Source organism: Cryptotermes secundus, unplaced genomic scaffold (assembly GCF_002891405.2).
Source record: "Cryptotermes secundus unplaced genomic scaffold, Csec_1.0 scaffold1072, whole genome shotgun sequence".
Taxonomy (NCBI): Eukaryota; Metazoa; Arthropoda; class Insecta; order Blattodea; family Kalotermitidae; genus Cryptotermes; species Cryptotermes secundus.
The window spans coordinates 438,894-455,286 of record NW_019735578.1 but is presented as its reverse complement, the minus strand read 5'-3'; the positions used below and the strand labels follow the sequence as shown (position 1 = coordinate 455,286).

The 16,393-nt window shown below is 40.5% G+C and overlaps 1 protein-coding gene across 1 annotated transcript in view; it reads left to right on the top strand.

Moving 5' to 3' along the window:
* The first annotated feature begins 9,142 nt into the window (after window positions 1-9,142).
* LOC111869671 (WD repeat-containing protein 48) overlaps window positions 9,143-16,393 on the top strand; it is a 26,335-nt gene continuing 19,084 nt past the window's right edge. Inside the window, exons 1-6 of the mRNA XM_023861362.2 lie at window positions 9,143-9,346; window positions 10,109-10,325; window positions 12,327-12,539; window positions 14,296-14,436; window positions 14,596-14,750; window positions 15,814-15,999. Of these exons, the coding sequence (XP_023717130.1) occupies window positions 9,299-9,346; window positions 10,109-10,325; window positions 12,327-12,539; window positions 14,296-14,436; window positions 14,596-14,750; window positions 15,814-15,999 (960 nt within the window). The 5' untranslated portion in view covers window positions 9,143-9,298. The remainder of the gene's footprint in view (window positions 9,347-10,108; window positions 10,326-12,326; window positions 12,540-14,295; window positions 14,437-14,595; window positions 14,751-15,813; window positions 16,000-16,393) is intronic.

Genomic DNA, 16,393 nt, shown 5'->3' with positions numbered 1-16,393 from the left:
TTTTCGTCAAGTCCTTGCAGGAAAACGACAGAGCATCATTACAGAGTTGTTCATCACGCCTGATTCACATTAAGGAAGTTATGGTTCAATTGTAGGTCCAGAAACCGGCTATCCTGGGGTGTGTCGTAGTTTCCTCATACCTTAAATAAAACTGTAGAATAGCACGTTCGGGTATTGTACACATAACGGCCGGTTCCTTCCAAACGCTTAAGAGTTCGTATTTCAGAATCTCTTTACTAGCTGACGCTGTGAGAACAATTCATATGAGAAAATGTATTTTATGTGTGTTTATTTATGGCTTATTTGACGCTATAAGTAACTCGGGCTATATAGCGTCGAAAAAATGGCGTCATTAGTACACCAAGAGTCTGTGGCCGCGCCATAGCTCAGGCGGTTAGTCGCTGGCTTCCAACCACGGAGGCCCGGGGTCGATCCCGGGTCTGGTCAAGCGGGATTTGTGGGGGACAAAGTGGCGCTGGGGCATGTTTTCTCCGAGCAACTCAGTTTCCCCTGCTAATATTCATTTCACCAATAATTCACCATCATCATAATCACCCGGGGTAGGTGCAATAAGCCAATTAGTGGGCGCCGTACCGAGTGGACCCAGTTGGACTCCACCCCCCCATTAGGCGAATTAAAAAAAAACAAGGGTCTATTATTCCGTCCAGATAAATATTTATATATTATCATAAAGCAAGCCAAGATATTGTTGTTCATAGGCTTTCCATCTCATGGCTGAAATCCAGTCTCTCATTGATGACATATGAACTATTCAGTTAATAAAGTTTCATTTAAAGACCAATAAATAATGGAGTTATATGCTGGATAGTACGTTCAATGGGCCACGACGTTATCTTTCCTCAAACTCCCAGTTTACCATCCTCCCATGTGGCACTCTATGACCTATGCAACTGAGAAATAATCATTAAACACAACAATAAATAAATAAACAACAACAGAAGGGCCAAAATTTCGGATATATATATTTTGTAAGATCAGAAGACGAGGAAGAAGACGTAAGAAGATGCTGGATGACTTTGAGGACAGAAGAGGATATTTTTATTTGAAGGAGAAAGCTTGAGATCGCATTAAGTGGAGGAGCTGTTTTGGAAGGGACTGTGGACCTGTCGTCTGACAGATTACTGATGAATGAATGAATATTTTGTAAAATGAAAGCTGCAGACTCATTTCATATGTATTTATTTTAGTATCGATGTAGGGGTAACATATCAGCAACAGCAGAAGTAGGCCTTACGAAAGTACTACTCGCTCAGCTAGTGAAAAAACAATACAAATTAGAAATTATTCTTAACTTCTTTTCTAGATGATGTCTTGTAATTAAACTTCCACACATAATAAAATCTTGTTCAGTTTTTTAATCATGGGTCAGTTTAATTGTCGGTAGATTTCTCCGAGTACCACCGTATCCCGTAGTTTCTCTGTTTCTTTACATTAGGAATGATCACTTCGTTGTAGCGTGAAGTGTAACGTTTGTTTGTAAGAGCCGTATGATTAAAAGCGTAAGTCAGCCGACCATCAACGGCTCCCTCAGCACTGGCGTGGGACACGTTGTGAACTACGTTAACTCGCTATGTCGAGAACATTTTCGCGTTCTTCCCAAATCTATATGAAAAATTATTTTCCATTTTTCTTAGTGCATAATGGCTTTTCGATATAACTAAAAGATGCTAATTCGAATATCACCTCAGCCGAGAGCCGGGGTAACTCAGTCGGTATAGCGACTGGCTACTGGCTGAACGGTTTAGGGGTTGGATTTCGAGTCCTGGTAGGGACAAAATTTCTCTCTTTTCCACCTCTTCCAGACAGAATCTTGGGCACACCCAGCCTCCTATCCAATGGGCACCGGGCCGGGGTGTGAAGCTGACTACTTACCTCCAATAGCGCCGAGGTAAACAATACGTGGATCTATACATCCACTGCCCTACATACCTTCATAGCATAGTCCTTAATTAGTTAAACACAGAGGCAACATTACCTTCACTTTACCTCCTCAGCCATGAACTTCTACCGGTGAGTGAAACATCACCAGTCGTCATGACATAGTGCCACTTCGCTTTCGGGTTTCGTTTTCTGTTAATGTTCTCTTTCATAACAGAAAATCTTATTTGCTTTTACTGCTAGTGGGGTGGGACTAGGTCCTTGTAGTGCGGCCACTTCTGGCCTATTGTACCAGCCCCAGATGATAAGTGAGGGTGACTGTGGAGCAATTGGTGGAATGAAGATTGGCAGGGGAAACCGAAGTACTCGGAGAAAACCTGTCCCAGCGCCACTTTGTCCACCACAAATCCCACTTGACCAGACCCGGGATCGAACCCGGGCCACCGCGGTGGGAAGGCAGCGACTAACCGCTTGAGCTATGGCGCTGTCTTTAAAATCTTATTTAGTAACGCTCATTTAGAGGTAATTATTTTTCGTTAAAATATATATGTGTAAGGGTTTGTAAGAGGTACACGCAGTGGCGTAGTTGGTTGAGGCACTATGCTACAAGCCGGAAGGTTGCGGGTTCAAGTCCCGATGAGGTCATTGGATTTTTTTCAATTGACCTAATCCTTCCGGCCGCAGTGTGGCCCTGGGGTCGACTCAGCCTCTAACAGAAATGAGTACCAGGAATATTCTTGGGGGTAAAGGGCGGCCGGGGCGTAGGTCTGGCAACCTTGCCGCCATCTATGAGCCGATTGTCTAGATAATGTGGGAACCTCAACATCTCACAAACCTGTGGGCCTCCACGGCCTGTTACAGTGATAGCTTTATTTTACTTTTACTTTAAGGGTTTGTAAGCACAAAGCAGGTTCGTGTAACTGCTATGCTTTATGCTTATATTCGTGAGGTGCTCGGTTCGAATCTCGACCGGAATGCACCATTATCCTGACTGAAGTTCTTCGTGGTTTCTCTCGGTCCCTCCAAGAAAATTGTGGAATCATGCTTCCATCAGGCCACGGTCACTTCCTAACCAATTCCAGTTATTAGCCAGTCATCCTACCTTTCGATGCTGTGTAGCAATTCTGAGAGTCATAGAACAACCAACATACACACCCTGTTGTAAGGTATGTTCAACCCAGTATATTATTAGCAACTGAAATAGTGATTTGTTGCTGCCAAAAGTTACGGATAAGGAGTCCTTTCTTGTTGAGGAATAAAATGGTTAGATAGAGGGAGGAGAAATGAAGAATGAAGGAAAGAAGAGGAGAAAGGAAAGCAGAAGTAAACACAAAGAAAGAAAGAAATGTAAGGAAAGGTAGGTGAAGTAGATAAATGAAAAGAAAGTGAATTACAACACAGTCTGTGCTATCAGCAGCTGACAAGGCGGAATGAGAGATGGGTTGGTGACCTGGTGGCAGTAGAGCTGCAACCATGCATCATACATATTGACTTCCGTGATTCATGCCTGTACATCCAGGCATTACAGTTCATCCTGTCTGATTATCGTGCCCAGTGATTCACCGAGACTGTATGCGAGGCGCAGTCTGTCATGTTAGGTCTAATTGCTGATCGCTTTTACCGCAATACTCCCAGGTACTTTTGTTGCAATTTCATTCAGTCCTACCAAGGCGTCCTCCTGTCCTCAGAGCAGCGGCTTCTACTGCCACATGAACGTTCTTCCCACCTTCTGAGGTTTCAGTGTACCCTCAAGAAACAACCCAGTAGAAAGAGTAAAAGTAAAGTAAGTAAAGCTATCCCTGTAACAAGCCATGAAGGCCCGAAGGTTTGTGAGACGTCGAGGCTCCAACATTTTCTCTAGACAGTCAACTCATATATGGCGGTAAGTTTGTCAGTCTTACCCGCCGGCCGCCCTTTACCCCTAGGAAGATTCCTGGTACTCATTTCTGTTAGAGGCTAAGCCGACCCCAGGGCCATAGGGCGGCTGGAAAGGTTAGGTAAATTGAGAGAATCCTATGACTTCATCTGGAATCGAACCCGCGACCTTCCGGCTTGTAATATAGTGCCTCAACCAGCTATGCTACCGTATAATTATTTAGTTCGTCAAGAAATGCCTTGATTTTATGAAATCCGAAGGCTCATTCCCGTGTGCACAAAATTCCACAGATGGTTTGGTGGACACCCGTCTCAATCTCGACGCGGTAGTTAACAGAATAATTAACCGTTGGGGTTCAACACATAACTTTACATGGAACTAAGCCATAAAGGTAAAACATCTCTATGTGCCAGTAATTAGAGAATAGCGACAATGCAAAATTATAAGGTTATATGTTGCAAATGTAAGAGTCTGAATGACGAGATATGGACATAATTGAATTACTGAGTTGTACGGTTATTCATTAATACGTGCATTTTCTGCTTGCCTCGCCATGTTGGCTTAAACATTAGAAGGATTGCATTTGTCAAAATTTCTTATAGAATGTCTTGTTCCATTGTACCTTGATTTTCCATACTCGTCCTTAAATTCATGGAACAGAATAAATAACGCCTCAAGTTCCCAGCTGCTTATATATCTACGTGAAAGAAGGATAATTAAATGCAAATCGTCTATAGAAGTTGACGTGTCGTTTAGAGTGTTTTTACTCTTAATTTGCACGTTCCCAAACATTTCGTGCTACACATGTAAGAACCGCAAATGCAGCTGTTCACGATTTTCGTGCTTTTGTTTCTCCTCGCTTTGTACGTATCACTTTTGCTATGGCCATGACTAAGCAGTTACAGGAAAATTAATTTACGATGTGAAACCGTTCTGGACATTGGCTGGTGACGATGACATCGACCTTTGTTCCTGTAAACACATTTCATTTATATGTATCGAACTGTTACAATATTTTGGCACACGTACAAGTTATTTTAATTTGGTTCCCTGTGGTGAGCATGAAATAATGTAATCCTAGAACCAGCCTCACAATTTACTTCCGAATAGTTCGTTGTAGAAAATAATATTTCTAATAATATATGTTTCGGGGAATAAATTACAGACGAACCTTAATATTTTAAACGGATTAGGTATAATCCGTGATTTTACCTGTACGTAAAAATTAACTCTAAATAAGAAGCGACCAGAGTTAAATATTTTGTTTTGCTTTGTGTGCACTGAAATGCTTCCCAGTAAAATAAAGACACCAGCTTCAGGTGCGGCACGTTTCTCGTCACTTCCGGCATTATCTTGATGTTCTTGCTTCACCTGGAAATACATACAACTCAAACATCCCGAGAAGTGAGTACAAACAGTCTAGTTTTCCACGTGTTCTTGCACTGAGGTATCGGTGTAGACAGAAAGACACGTTTTATTTAAACGTTTTTAGGTTGGTAATCAAGCGACTGTTTATTTTCCATGGTCTTTCTTGTTAAAATAAATAAGAGCATGACAAACATGGATAGTGATTTTAAGAAGGCGTGGTATTTTCTTACGGTGCTGGGTGTATTCGGAACTTTACGTATGGGAGTATGTGACAAGAATATTAAGAAGCTCGTGTTCCATTGTCAGGAAGTGGAGACAGCCCTCATTTCGTGACTTACGAAGTTTGTCATGTAAAACAGTATGTAGTTATCATGTTATTACACATTAGTCTGAATAGCGCAGTCGGTACAGCGACTGACTACGGGCTGGACGGCTGAGGGTTTAGAGTTTGAATACCGGTAGGGACAAGATTTTCTTCTCATGTCATCCGGGCCGGTTCTGGGGTCCATCCAACATCTTATCCAATGGGTATCGGGGGCACTTTCCCCGGTGTAAAGCAGCCGGGGCGTAAAGTTGACTGCTCACTTCCAACTAGTGCCGAGGTCAAGAATACGTGATTCTATACATCCACTCCTCCATACGTCTTCATGGCGTAGTGCTTATTTAGTTAAGCACAGGGACAACACTACCTTTACTTCTATGTTATTACTCACTTCATGGGCAGACCGAGGTTCGAATGTCGCCCGGTGCTGTGTTTCATGATTTACGTTGTCTATGAAGTTCTCTGAACGTGTAAACGAATATTCGAATGATTGATATGGATCAACCGTTAAGCTGGCACAAGCGTTAATGCATCTGACTTATATTCAGGAGGTGTTTAGTTCGCATCTCGGTTGGGACCCCGGCTGTCCTAACTGAGGTTTTTCGCCGTATCCCTCAGTTCCTGCAGGCAAATTCATGTATATTGCCTCAAAATAGGCCACGACAACTTCGAAATCCTTTCCAATTCACCATTATCAATATTCTAGCGCGTAGACCCGTTAATAGATAGCTACCGAGAAACAAACAGGTTCCCACTGCAACGAATTCGCGCAACAATAGAGGAACTGTTGGAAACTGTGTTTTCTACTTGCTCCGTGCCGAGATGTTATAAGTGAGACAACTGGAATAATAGATGGAGTTATGAGGGAGTCTGTGAAGAGAAGACTTAGTCGGTGCAGTTGAGAGCTAGCGGGCAACGAAGTGAGCGAGGAAGCTGAAGAATCCCACTGTTACAAACTGTTACCAGGGAACGACTGGTGAAGACACAGTAGACTGAAAAGACTTAGCTTGTGCTGTAATGGTTTGTGAAGTCGGGAGATTAGCGATAGCACTACAGTTAATTGTAGTCACTAGTCTTGTGTTAAAGTGGTCGATAAATCCAGTCTACAATCCAAACCCCGGTTATAGCCGCTCTCACTTTCGTGACAATATCATTTTACTATTCATTTTGTATTGTCTGAACTATTCACAGCGTCATTAAATAAATAAATAAAAAGTTCCTATATTTTTTGTGGGGTTTATTATGGCCACAGTTCGGGAACTTAATTGTCACACTGCGTATATAAGAGAAAATACCGTGATCGTGAAAGTATATCGATTTCAAGAATTTTACGTATTTTCGCATTTTCAGCATCCCCCCCCCNCCCCCGACTACAAGAAGTGATATATGGTATGCCTTCCGACTGAGTGAATGAATGGACGGATGTGCGCCTCGCCAGTTCCTGAACGGTTAGATGGATTGTATTCACATTTGGTTCAAGAGTTCATCCACGCTAGGTCCGTGCCCCATGAATCTGAACATTTCAGCTCCAGAAATACGGGCCCTTTAGACTAGTCGCAAAATGTTGATTTCCTCGAAAATGTGTCCAACGAGTTTGATTTAGTTTCGGCAACCTATGAAGACCATGAATAAAGTCGTCTTCTGGGATCTGGCGCCGTGTATTCTTCGGTTTAACCGACGTTTCGGAGGAACATTTCGCCTCCATCTTCAGGGTAGTTGAGTTACATGAGAATAGAGATAGCTGTAGCAGCTACAGCTTGTTTGTTTACTTTCCTTCAATGTTGTTTCTTCCACCTACTTACCTGTAATTTGTATTTGACTTTTAATAAGTTTGTCTATAATGTAATTACTTTCATCTGCACTGTGCTCTGTCTGTAATTGGCCTTGCGGCTGTTGACTCGGCACATAAATAATAAAGAATTGAATTGAATTGAAATGAAAATGATCAGCCTTTTTAATGCGGCAACTTCTCTGACGCTGTTGTATAGCATTTAGGCTATACGTATTCACTCAGGCGCTTGCTATGCTCACGGCTTTACACTAGACGACTCTTTTTACAGGTTAAAGGTGAAAATAAGTGTCCCTGTGCTTAGTTATGTGCCTAGCCACGAAGACTTATCGGGAATAGACCTGTAGTTCCACGCATTTTTATCTTCGGAGCTATATGGAGGAGAGTGGCCACCTTCGAAACCTGACCGCTTTACCTTTGGGAAAGAAGTCCCTGGTACACATTAGATGATGGAAGGCTGGGTAAGCCCAAGAGCCAGCCTCAACGCTGTGGAGAAGAGAAAAATCTCTACCGGGAATGGAACCCCTATTCTTCGGTCGTCTGGCCCGTAGTCTAATAATTTTCTTCTTCTTTTTTTTCCTTGGCACTACAGCCCCAGTGGGCCTAGGCCTACCTCCATGAAACTCTGCATTTCTCTTCGGTTTTACTAGATCTTAGACATACGGTAGGACTCCTTGAGCGAGTGATCAGCTCGTCGCAAGGCCTCTACCTGTAGACAAACGCAGAAAATCGCACACAAACATCCATGCCCTGAGTGGGATTCGAACCCACGATCCCGGCTTCCGAGCGAGCGAAGACAGTGCATGCCTTAGACCGCTCGGTTACCGTGACTGGTGGTCTAATAATTACAGGAAGCTAATTCTTCACTGTTTGATCCTACACAAAATTCAATTACTGCACTTTATGTCATAAGGTTCAGGTTTCGAACCCGCAGTATTATGCTTTTCTAAATCTCTATCTTTACACGTTATCGTGGACTAAGTTGTGTTTTAAACATGATGAACTTAAGCACGGGGATGGTCGTGTGGTTTTAATCGCTTTCAACCAGATCATAATGAAATACACATACCACGATCTCTCCAAAGGAAGGACCTAACAATCGACAATTTCATAAGGAGAGAAGGGAGGATTTAGCATGTCTGTCCTTCGGGCCATATAAATTTTGTTCATAACTGGCAGGAAGAACATGAGTGCCAAAATCGGAAACAGATGTCTGTAAGAGAAGGACGCCTGACGGATATGCTCAAGAACGCATCGGCTACTGCAATTACCTGGGCCGAAAATTATTTTTTTAAATATCTTTAGGGGCATCTACATATAATAAACTCTTGGTATCTGAAACGCCCGGTTTCCCCGCTTGTATATACTCTCTTGAACTTATCTGAATAAATATTTCAGACGAAGAGTACGGCCTTTGGGTTGTAATGCAATGTACTATTTCGAAGGTGACGGTATCCATGTATTTAGTACATCCATATGAAACTCGAACTTAAAATACTTCAGATATATGACCTTATCGCAAAAAAAAATACTTAGGCATGAATGTTAGCATACCGTCTGTAATTCCATCTGCTGAATGTGTCTTAAGTGTATACCTTATGCATGTTTTTGCATTTTTGTTATTTCATCACATATTCGGTCGAAGGATACTGAGATTGCGTTGCTAGCGCTCATGGAGGTAAATGTAAGAACTATAACCACGGTTCCGAAAGGTATCACGGATTACCCTAACCTTAGGTTATCCATGGTTTCCATCGAATAACATTGACTGGCTCGTATGATGAGCCTATGTATACGGATCGACTTTGTCTGCATAAAGAGCAAAGAGCATATACATACATAGCCGTACATAGCGTACATAGTCATCTCTTCTGTAGTGTGCCAGACGTCAGTGGCAGTGGCGCTGTGTTTTCTATGATAGAGGTTAAATTGGCGAGGGAGAATTCTGTCAATAGCGTTAAGCCCCTGACACTTGGAATTATTTTGAACATGGATTGAAAATAGATTCAATTTCAGCTGAGAAATTACACATAATTTACTACTCATGGCTGCTCATAAATCGGGTGGACAAAGTGGTAGGAAGAAAGTGCAGGTAAGGGATTATTTCGAATGATTGTGTGGAACATTTGTAATGTAATTCTGTGGTCACTTTGTGTTATTTATTTTAGTAAACTATGTGAGCAGTTAAGTAAACTAATTAGGAAATAACTTCAGTTTCATTTAATGTGCCCCAAGTCCATTCACAGTGTTATACAGAATAGAACAATTTATTTGGATCCCATACAGGCTCCATAGGCTTACGCCAAGGATCCAGAACGTCGTAACACACAGTATTTGTTTCCAATATAAATGTAAATACATATACAGACGCCTCTAGTAATACAGTCCTAAACCAAAATTGTTATATCAAATAGTAATCTCCATTATTTCTTACAAGTATTTATAATTGATGGTATTTGACAGTAAAAGGAGTGAAGTAGGAGGTACTTTTTAACGCCGTCTTAAACAGCTTTATATAATGGTTGAAACTGTAGATTGTAGGAGAAAAATTATTCAGTAATTTAATTCTAGTACAGTAAACACTTTTCTGATATTTAATGAGGTTTGTGCTTGGCATAGGAAGATTATATCTGTTTCTTGATGTGGGAACTGCCCACAGTGTATTTCTAAACTTGTTCAGAATTCTTCCATGTTACATTTTCAATTTCATTTTTCCCTTAAAAAGATGTTTCAAATAAATTAATTGTTTTCACAGAAAGTGAATATTCCTTTTCCTCTTGTATAGTATAGTTCTGTAAGTAAGTTGTTTAATTATGGCTCCTGTATGTGCTCATAGAATATTTATACGGAACAGGTATCTTTTGTGATACGAGATGAGGTGGAAAGAAGACATAGGGCTGGAGTCAATTCTTTGCAGTATGATGCTCATCTCAACAGGCTTTATTCCGCTGGCAGAGATAGTATTATTCGCATTTGGAATTGTAAAAATATCAAGGAGCCATATACGTTATCCATGGAACATCACACAGATTGGGTCAATGACATTGTTCTTTGCTGTGGAGGGAAAAACTGTGAGTGCATTTAAATATAAGATAAAAATCTGAAACACACACACTGATACTGAGGATGTTAGTTTTCAGACTTTTCTGTTAAGTATTACAGAATTATTTTAAACATAACCAGTAATTATGATGAAAATTTTATTTTCATGGTTACATTGGTAACACAGATTTGTGAAAATAGTGAAGAACATTGGTTAGTAAGTGAGATTCTTCAAATTTTATTAGCCATGCCAAATTTTGAGAGAAATTATGTGCATGAGACATCCTCCAAAGATGGAGGGCACATGCAAAATAGTGAGTAAGCAGTCATGAACAACTGAGAAGGGTAATACTCCAGCTTGATAACCTGACTGAGTATAATTGCAAAGTACTGGAAATAAAAAAAAGGATACCTTGCGTAATGGAAGGTGTTAATAGCAGAACATTATGCAGACCTATTTTTAAAGAATTAAAGATTTTAACTGTTACCTCTTTGTATATCTTTGAGGTGTTGTGCTATTTACAGAAATAATTTATACTCTATGAGAAATTCAGATTTATATGAATATAATACAAGAAGGAAAGATGATTTTCATGTGCCAAATTGTAACACATCAACTTTTAAGAAGAGTGTTATCAATTTGGGTATTAAATTGTATAATAGACTGCCTTTGGAATTAAGAAAATCAGATGGTTCTAAAAGTGTTTTTACTAGATCATCCATTCTGTACATTGTATGAGTTCCTCTTTTTTTTTTNTGCGTCTTCTTAGTTTTTTTTTTTTTTTTTTTTTTTTTTTTTTTTTATCGCTTAGTGGGGGGTGGAGTCCAACTCGGTCCACTCGGCACAGCGGCCATTGTTTGGTCTCTTTTAGCCTGCCCTGGGTAATTATGATGATGGAGAATTTGGTGGAATGAAGATTGGCAAGGGAAACCAAAGTACTTGGAGAAAACCTGCCCCAGCGCCACTTTGTCCACCACAAATCCCACTTGACCAGACCCGGGATCGAACCTGGGTCGCCATGGTGGGAAGCCAGCGACTAACTGCTTGAGCTATGGCGCAGCCCATGAGTTCCTCTTAGAGGGACAGTAGTAAGCATAGCAAAACCACTATTCAGCAATGGAAATAGATAACAAATTTTTGCTTGTAGTATTTTAATGTGATTGGTGATTGACATGGTCACATGTAGGACTCTTGATTTATTGCAATACTCTTAAAATTCTCTTGATGAACTCATAAGGTTGGCTTGCATTTCAATTCACTTATTGTACCTAATTTGATTATTTTTCTGGTTTGTTAGTGTGTTATATTGTAATTATAGGTTAACCATGTCAAGCATGATTATGCATTGTTGACAAATTCTAATACTTTAGGCATTTGGACAAAAGGATTTGAAGAATGACATATTTAATGATGTGACTTGTTCAAGTGTTACTGATGTAGCGATTATGAATGACAAATAAACTGAATGAATGAATGAACAGCTTTTTCACCGTAAAAATCAAGTGAGGGACAGTCATATGGGTTGGAACATGTAGCACACATTAAGATGCACCTGTGTGAAACATATTTATATATTTCACATCTGTGAAGTATAAAAAAGGCTATTTAATGATATGTTTGGTTTGAGTTGGTAAGAAAACCTGAACGGAGATGAAGAGTGTGATCTTCTGAGATATGACAGCATGTAATTCATCGTCAACTGGCTCTAAACAGACTACAAATTGTTATGTCCCAGAAGACAAGGGGACTCTTCATAACCACCACTAAGATCTCAGATTCTACATGAAGTTGAGGTACTCAGTAGCTAAGCAACTGTTAGCTACCCTTTAGAGTTAAATGGTTGGGTTTGAATCAGTTCTAGCAAGTGCAGCATGAATTTTGCGATAAATTAGGCAAAGGTGTCATAGAAAGAAGCTCAAATTCATGATCAGTGTATTGTAAAATTTTTTCCTTAAAATGAATCCCCATTATATACATGCATGTGTCAGTTGTGCATATGTGCATCCAGTATTGCCTGTTCTTGTTTCAGTAATATCGGCAAGCTCGGACACCACGGTGAAGGTATGGAATGCACATAAAGGTTTCTGTATGTCCACCCTGCGCACTCACAAGGATTATGTGAAGGCATTAGCTTATGCCAGAGACAGAGAGCAGGTTGCTTCAGCTGGCCTAGATAGGGCTATCTTCCTGTGGGACGTTAATACCCTCACTGCTCTGACAGCAAGCAACAACACTGTAACCAGTGAGTATTGTCTGTGCTCTTGTTCTATGTCTGTAATGGGGTTATCAAGGCCTGGCTCCAGTCGCACTTAACATGGAAGAAGACTTCTGCCTGATTAAGTCATAGACATCTCTCATCATTTCATCTCAAGTTTGAGCTCTTTCATTTTTATTGTTATTTCAAGATTTTTATACACTCTTATTTTTTTCCCCTTTGGCACTACAGCCCCAGTGGGCCTAGGCCTACCTCCATGAACTCCGTTCACTTCGGTTTTTCTAGATCTTACACATACAGTAGGACTCCTTGGGTGAGTGGTCAGCTCATCACAAGGACTCTACCTGTAGACAAACAGAAAAACGCACACAAACATCCATGCCCTGAGTGGGATTCGAACCCACGATCCCAGCTTCCAAGTGAACGAAGACAGTGCACACCTTAGAGCGCTCGGCTACCATGACCGGCATACACTCTTATACAGCCTGTCTTATTAAGAATTTTTAACACAATATTTCTGTTTCCATTGAGTCTTTACTAAGTGTAAGACAATTTAAACTCAGAGGGGTTTGTTTTTAATTAGTGTTATACTGTATTAACTAAATGGTTCTTTCGTCTGGTTTCTGTAAAGGTGTACTTGGCTATGGCTGCTGATATGTCCCTAAACCTACTCTTTTGCTCACACACACAAGCAAAATACTTCAAGAACAAAAAATATGAAGAGACTCTCCACTCTGCGTTTCCCCCTCCATTGAACGTCATTGGCCATGGTCAGTGCTTGTATGAGTGAACACTGAACACCACATGTCAGTAGTAGCAGGATTGGTGATCATTTGTAATTCACCAGTCACTGTTGTATTTACACTGTCCAGACAAACACAGTTCATTACCATAGCATTCTGACCTCAAGAGGTAGCAGTGTGGAGAGTCAGGTAATCATTGGTGTCATGTCCAAGTGCAGATCACAAGAAGAGCAGTGGATTGTGCTGACTGACCAGCTGGCTCCTCCCATTATTCCCTATGCATTTCATACTTGGAGATCGCCTCTGGCTCTAGTGGTCAGAGTTCCTGGCTACAGATCCAGAAGTCCAGGTTTGATTCCCAGCGTTACGGGATTTTCTGAGAAGTAGTGGGTCTGGAATGGGGTCCATTCAGCCTCATGAAGATAATTGAGGAGCTACTTGAATGGAAAAGTGGCGGCTCTGGTCTAGAAAACCGATGTTAACGGCCATGGGAATCCGTTGCACTAACCATGCAACACCCTCTATCTATAAAAGTTGGCACTAGCTTCACCGACAAGTGGCAGTCACTTTGTCAGTATAGTTCGCTTGTGGGCTAAGGTCACGGAGTTTGTTTTTGTTTCATGCTTGAACAGGACACCACTGACTGATTCACCCACTGTTCGCGCTGCTGTATGCACTGAGGCAGCTGATGGCTCAATGCTTGTATAAATTTGGTGTGTGAATACGACACTCATCACATCAATCGCTCATGATGAAGGCAGAGACAGTCGTGGAAAAATTGAATACTAACTTAAGTTGACACAGCTTATTGCCCAAGAAGACTTCACTGTGTATTGTAGAATGGGTTACTTTTATTCCATAATCTTAACATTTCATGCCATGTTTTTTTAAATATCTACTTACAAGGTATTAAGCCATACTGCAAGATGTGAGTGGATTTTGTTAAGTGGCTGTAAGTTCTGTTTCTGGACTCATTTATAGGATGTCAAAGCTTGAATAGAATCTGATTTTCAAAGTATTATAATATTTATCTTTTTCAGCATCATCCTTAAATGGAAATAAAGATTCTATCTATAGCTTAGCAATGAATCCATCTGGTACAGCAATTGTAAGTGGAAGCACAGAGAAGGTTCTGAGGGTGTGGGACCCACGGACATGTGCTAAACTCATGAAACTTAAAGGTAAATGTGATGATATTCTCATTTTACATGTAGCAGATTATCATGCATTAGCAGCTGAAAGTACTGATGTTTTTAATATTCATAATAACTGATTATTCCATTGTGCATATCAGAGCTTGGTTTAGTGAGACACTGTTGTAACATGTTCCCAAAACACAGGTCACGCTGATAATGTTAAGGCCCTGGTACTGAATCGTGATGGCACACAATGTCTGTCTGGTAGCTCTGATGGTTTCATCAAACTGTGGTCACTTGGCCAGCAGCGTTGCATTACAACAATACGGGTCCATGATGAGGGTGTGTGGGCACTTCTGGTATGTTTCTAAGTTTAAATACCCAGTTTCCGCATAGTTATGTCTGCAGATTAACAGTACTTGTTTTTTGAATCGAGTAAGATGTCCTACTATGGTACATGTTAAAATGAAGCATATATGTCCAGCATTTTGTAGTACTTTTTGACATGTTCTCCAATTATGGCTTTCTGGATACCCAGCTTTAGTTCATATGTGGCCCTGAATTTCAGAAGTTTTCAGTGCTGTGCTGTCAGTTTTGTAGGATGATTTGTTATTTTCACTTTCTGAGTTACAGGCATTACGCAGCATCAGTTGAGAATAATATGTGCCAACACAGTTGTTCTAGATACAATAAAGTGACATACACTGTACTAGAGCCACTGTGTGGGGACGTACATACTGATGGGGCACATAAAAATAAAATAACAACAATAACACCACACCGATGTTCACAGGGCTAAACAAAACAACACAAAAAATATGGACACCGCAAGAAGAAGGTAGCACAAGAAAAGATAAGAGGTCTTAAGCAAATGTATTTTAATGTGAATGATGAAAGTGCAATAAGATTGGAATATTTTAACTTAAGAAATAATGCAATGTAGCAATTTCAAAAAATGAACGGTTGCCTGAAGATGACCAAGTAAGGCCAAAATATGTAGCAGTTTAATTTTAATATCATTTTAAATTAAGTAGAAATTGTAAACAAAGTTGCATTAAAGATGGAAGTAACTATGTAAAGGACACATTATACTGTTGGCTTAAGAATGGATCAGAGTAGTACTGAATGTAATGATGTCATTTGGACTGTAATTGACATTTGCCTGGGTATCTAGAAAGTAACATGGAGCATGCATTGAAGTGCACTGAGAAATTCTGAAACTTGTGAGAGTCGTTGTAGTGTTAAGTGAATATTGTTGTCTTTGGCTGTTCTGAAAACATGAGACTGTTAGACATCCAGAATTGTTCTTGGAAATTCCTGTGTTACCAGCATGCAAGATTATTTGAATTTGAGTTTTAATTCTCTGCGAGTTGATAAATTATTTTAATTGTCTACCTCATTATGATATTTACAATGTTTCAGACAACAGAGAGTTTCAGTCACGTGATCTCTGGGGGTCGGGACCGTAAAATATTCATGACAGATCTGCGAATCCCAGAACGTCCGGTACTGATATGTGAAGAGACCGCGCCAATTTTGAAAATGGTGATGACTCCAGACCAAGGGTCCCTGTGGGTTGCAACATCAGAATCTTGTATCAAGAACTGGGTTAGTTATGATTGTGTTACTGAGTAGATGTCAAATTTGTTGGCATTACTTTGCATGTATTTCTTGTCAGATCAGTTGTAGGTGAAAGGTAAAAGGTGAAGTTGTCGCTGTGCTTAACTAATTAAGCAGTGTGCCATGAAGGCGTATGGTGAAGTANCGCTATCAGCCCCGTTTTGCCAGTGAGGTCGGTCCTCTAGGGCAGTGGTGCCCAATACTTCCCCATCTGCTGGAGGAATTGGAAACTACTTGGGTGGGAAACTTTGACTAATTTTGCCCAGAGGTCTCCTAGAGACATGAGGATCTTTTATGTACCGTAAATCTATGACACAGGACACACGGCTTAAAGTCCCTCCCGGAGGACTTGTTCCCTGAATTTTTCCACCCTTAAAAATTC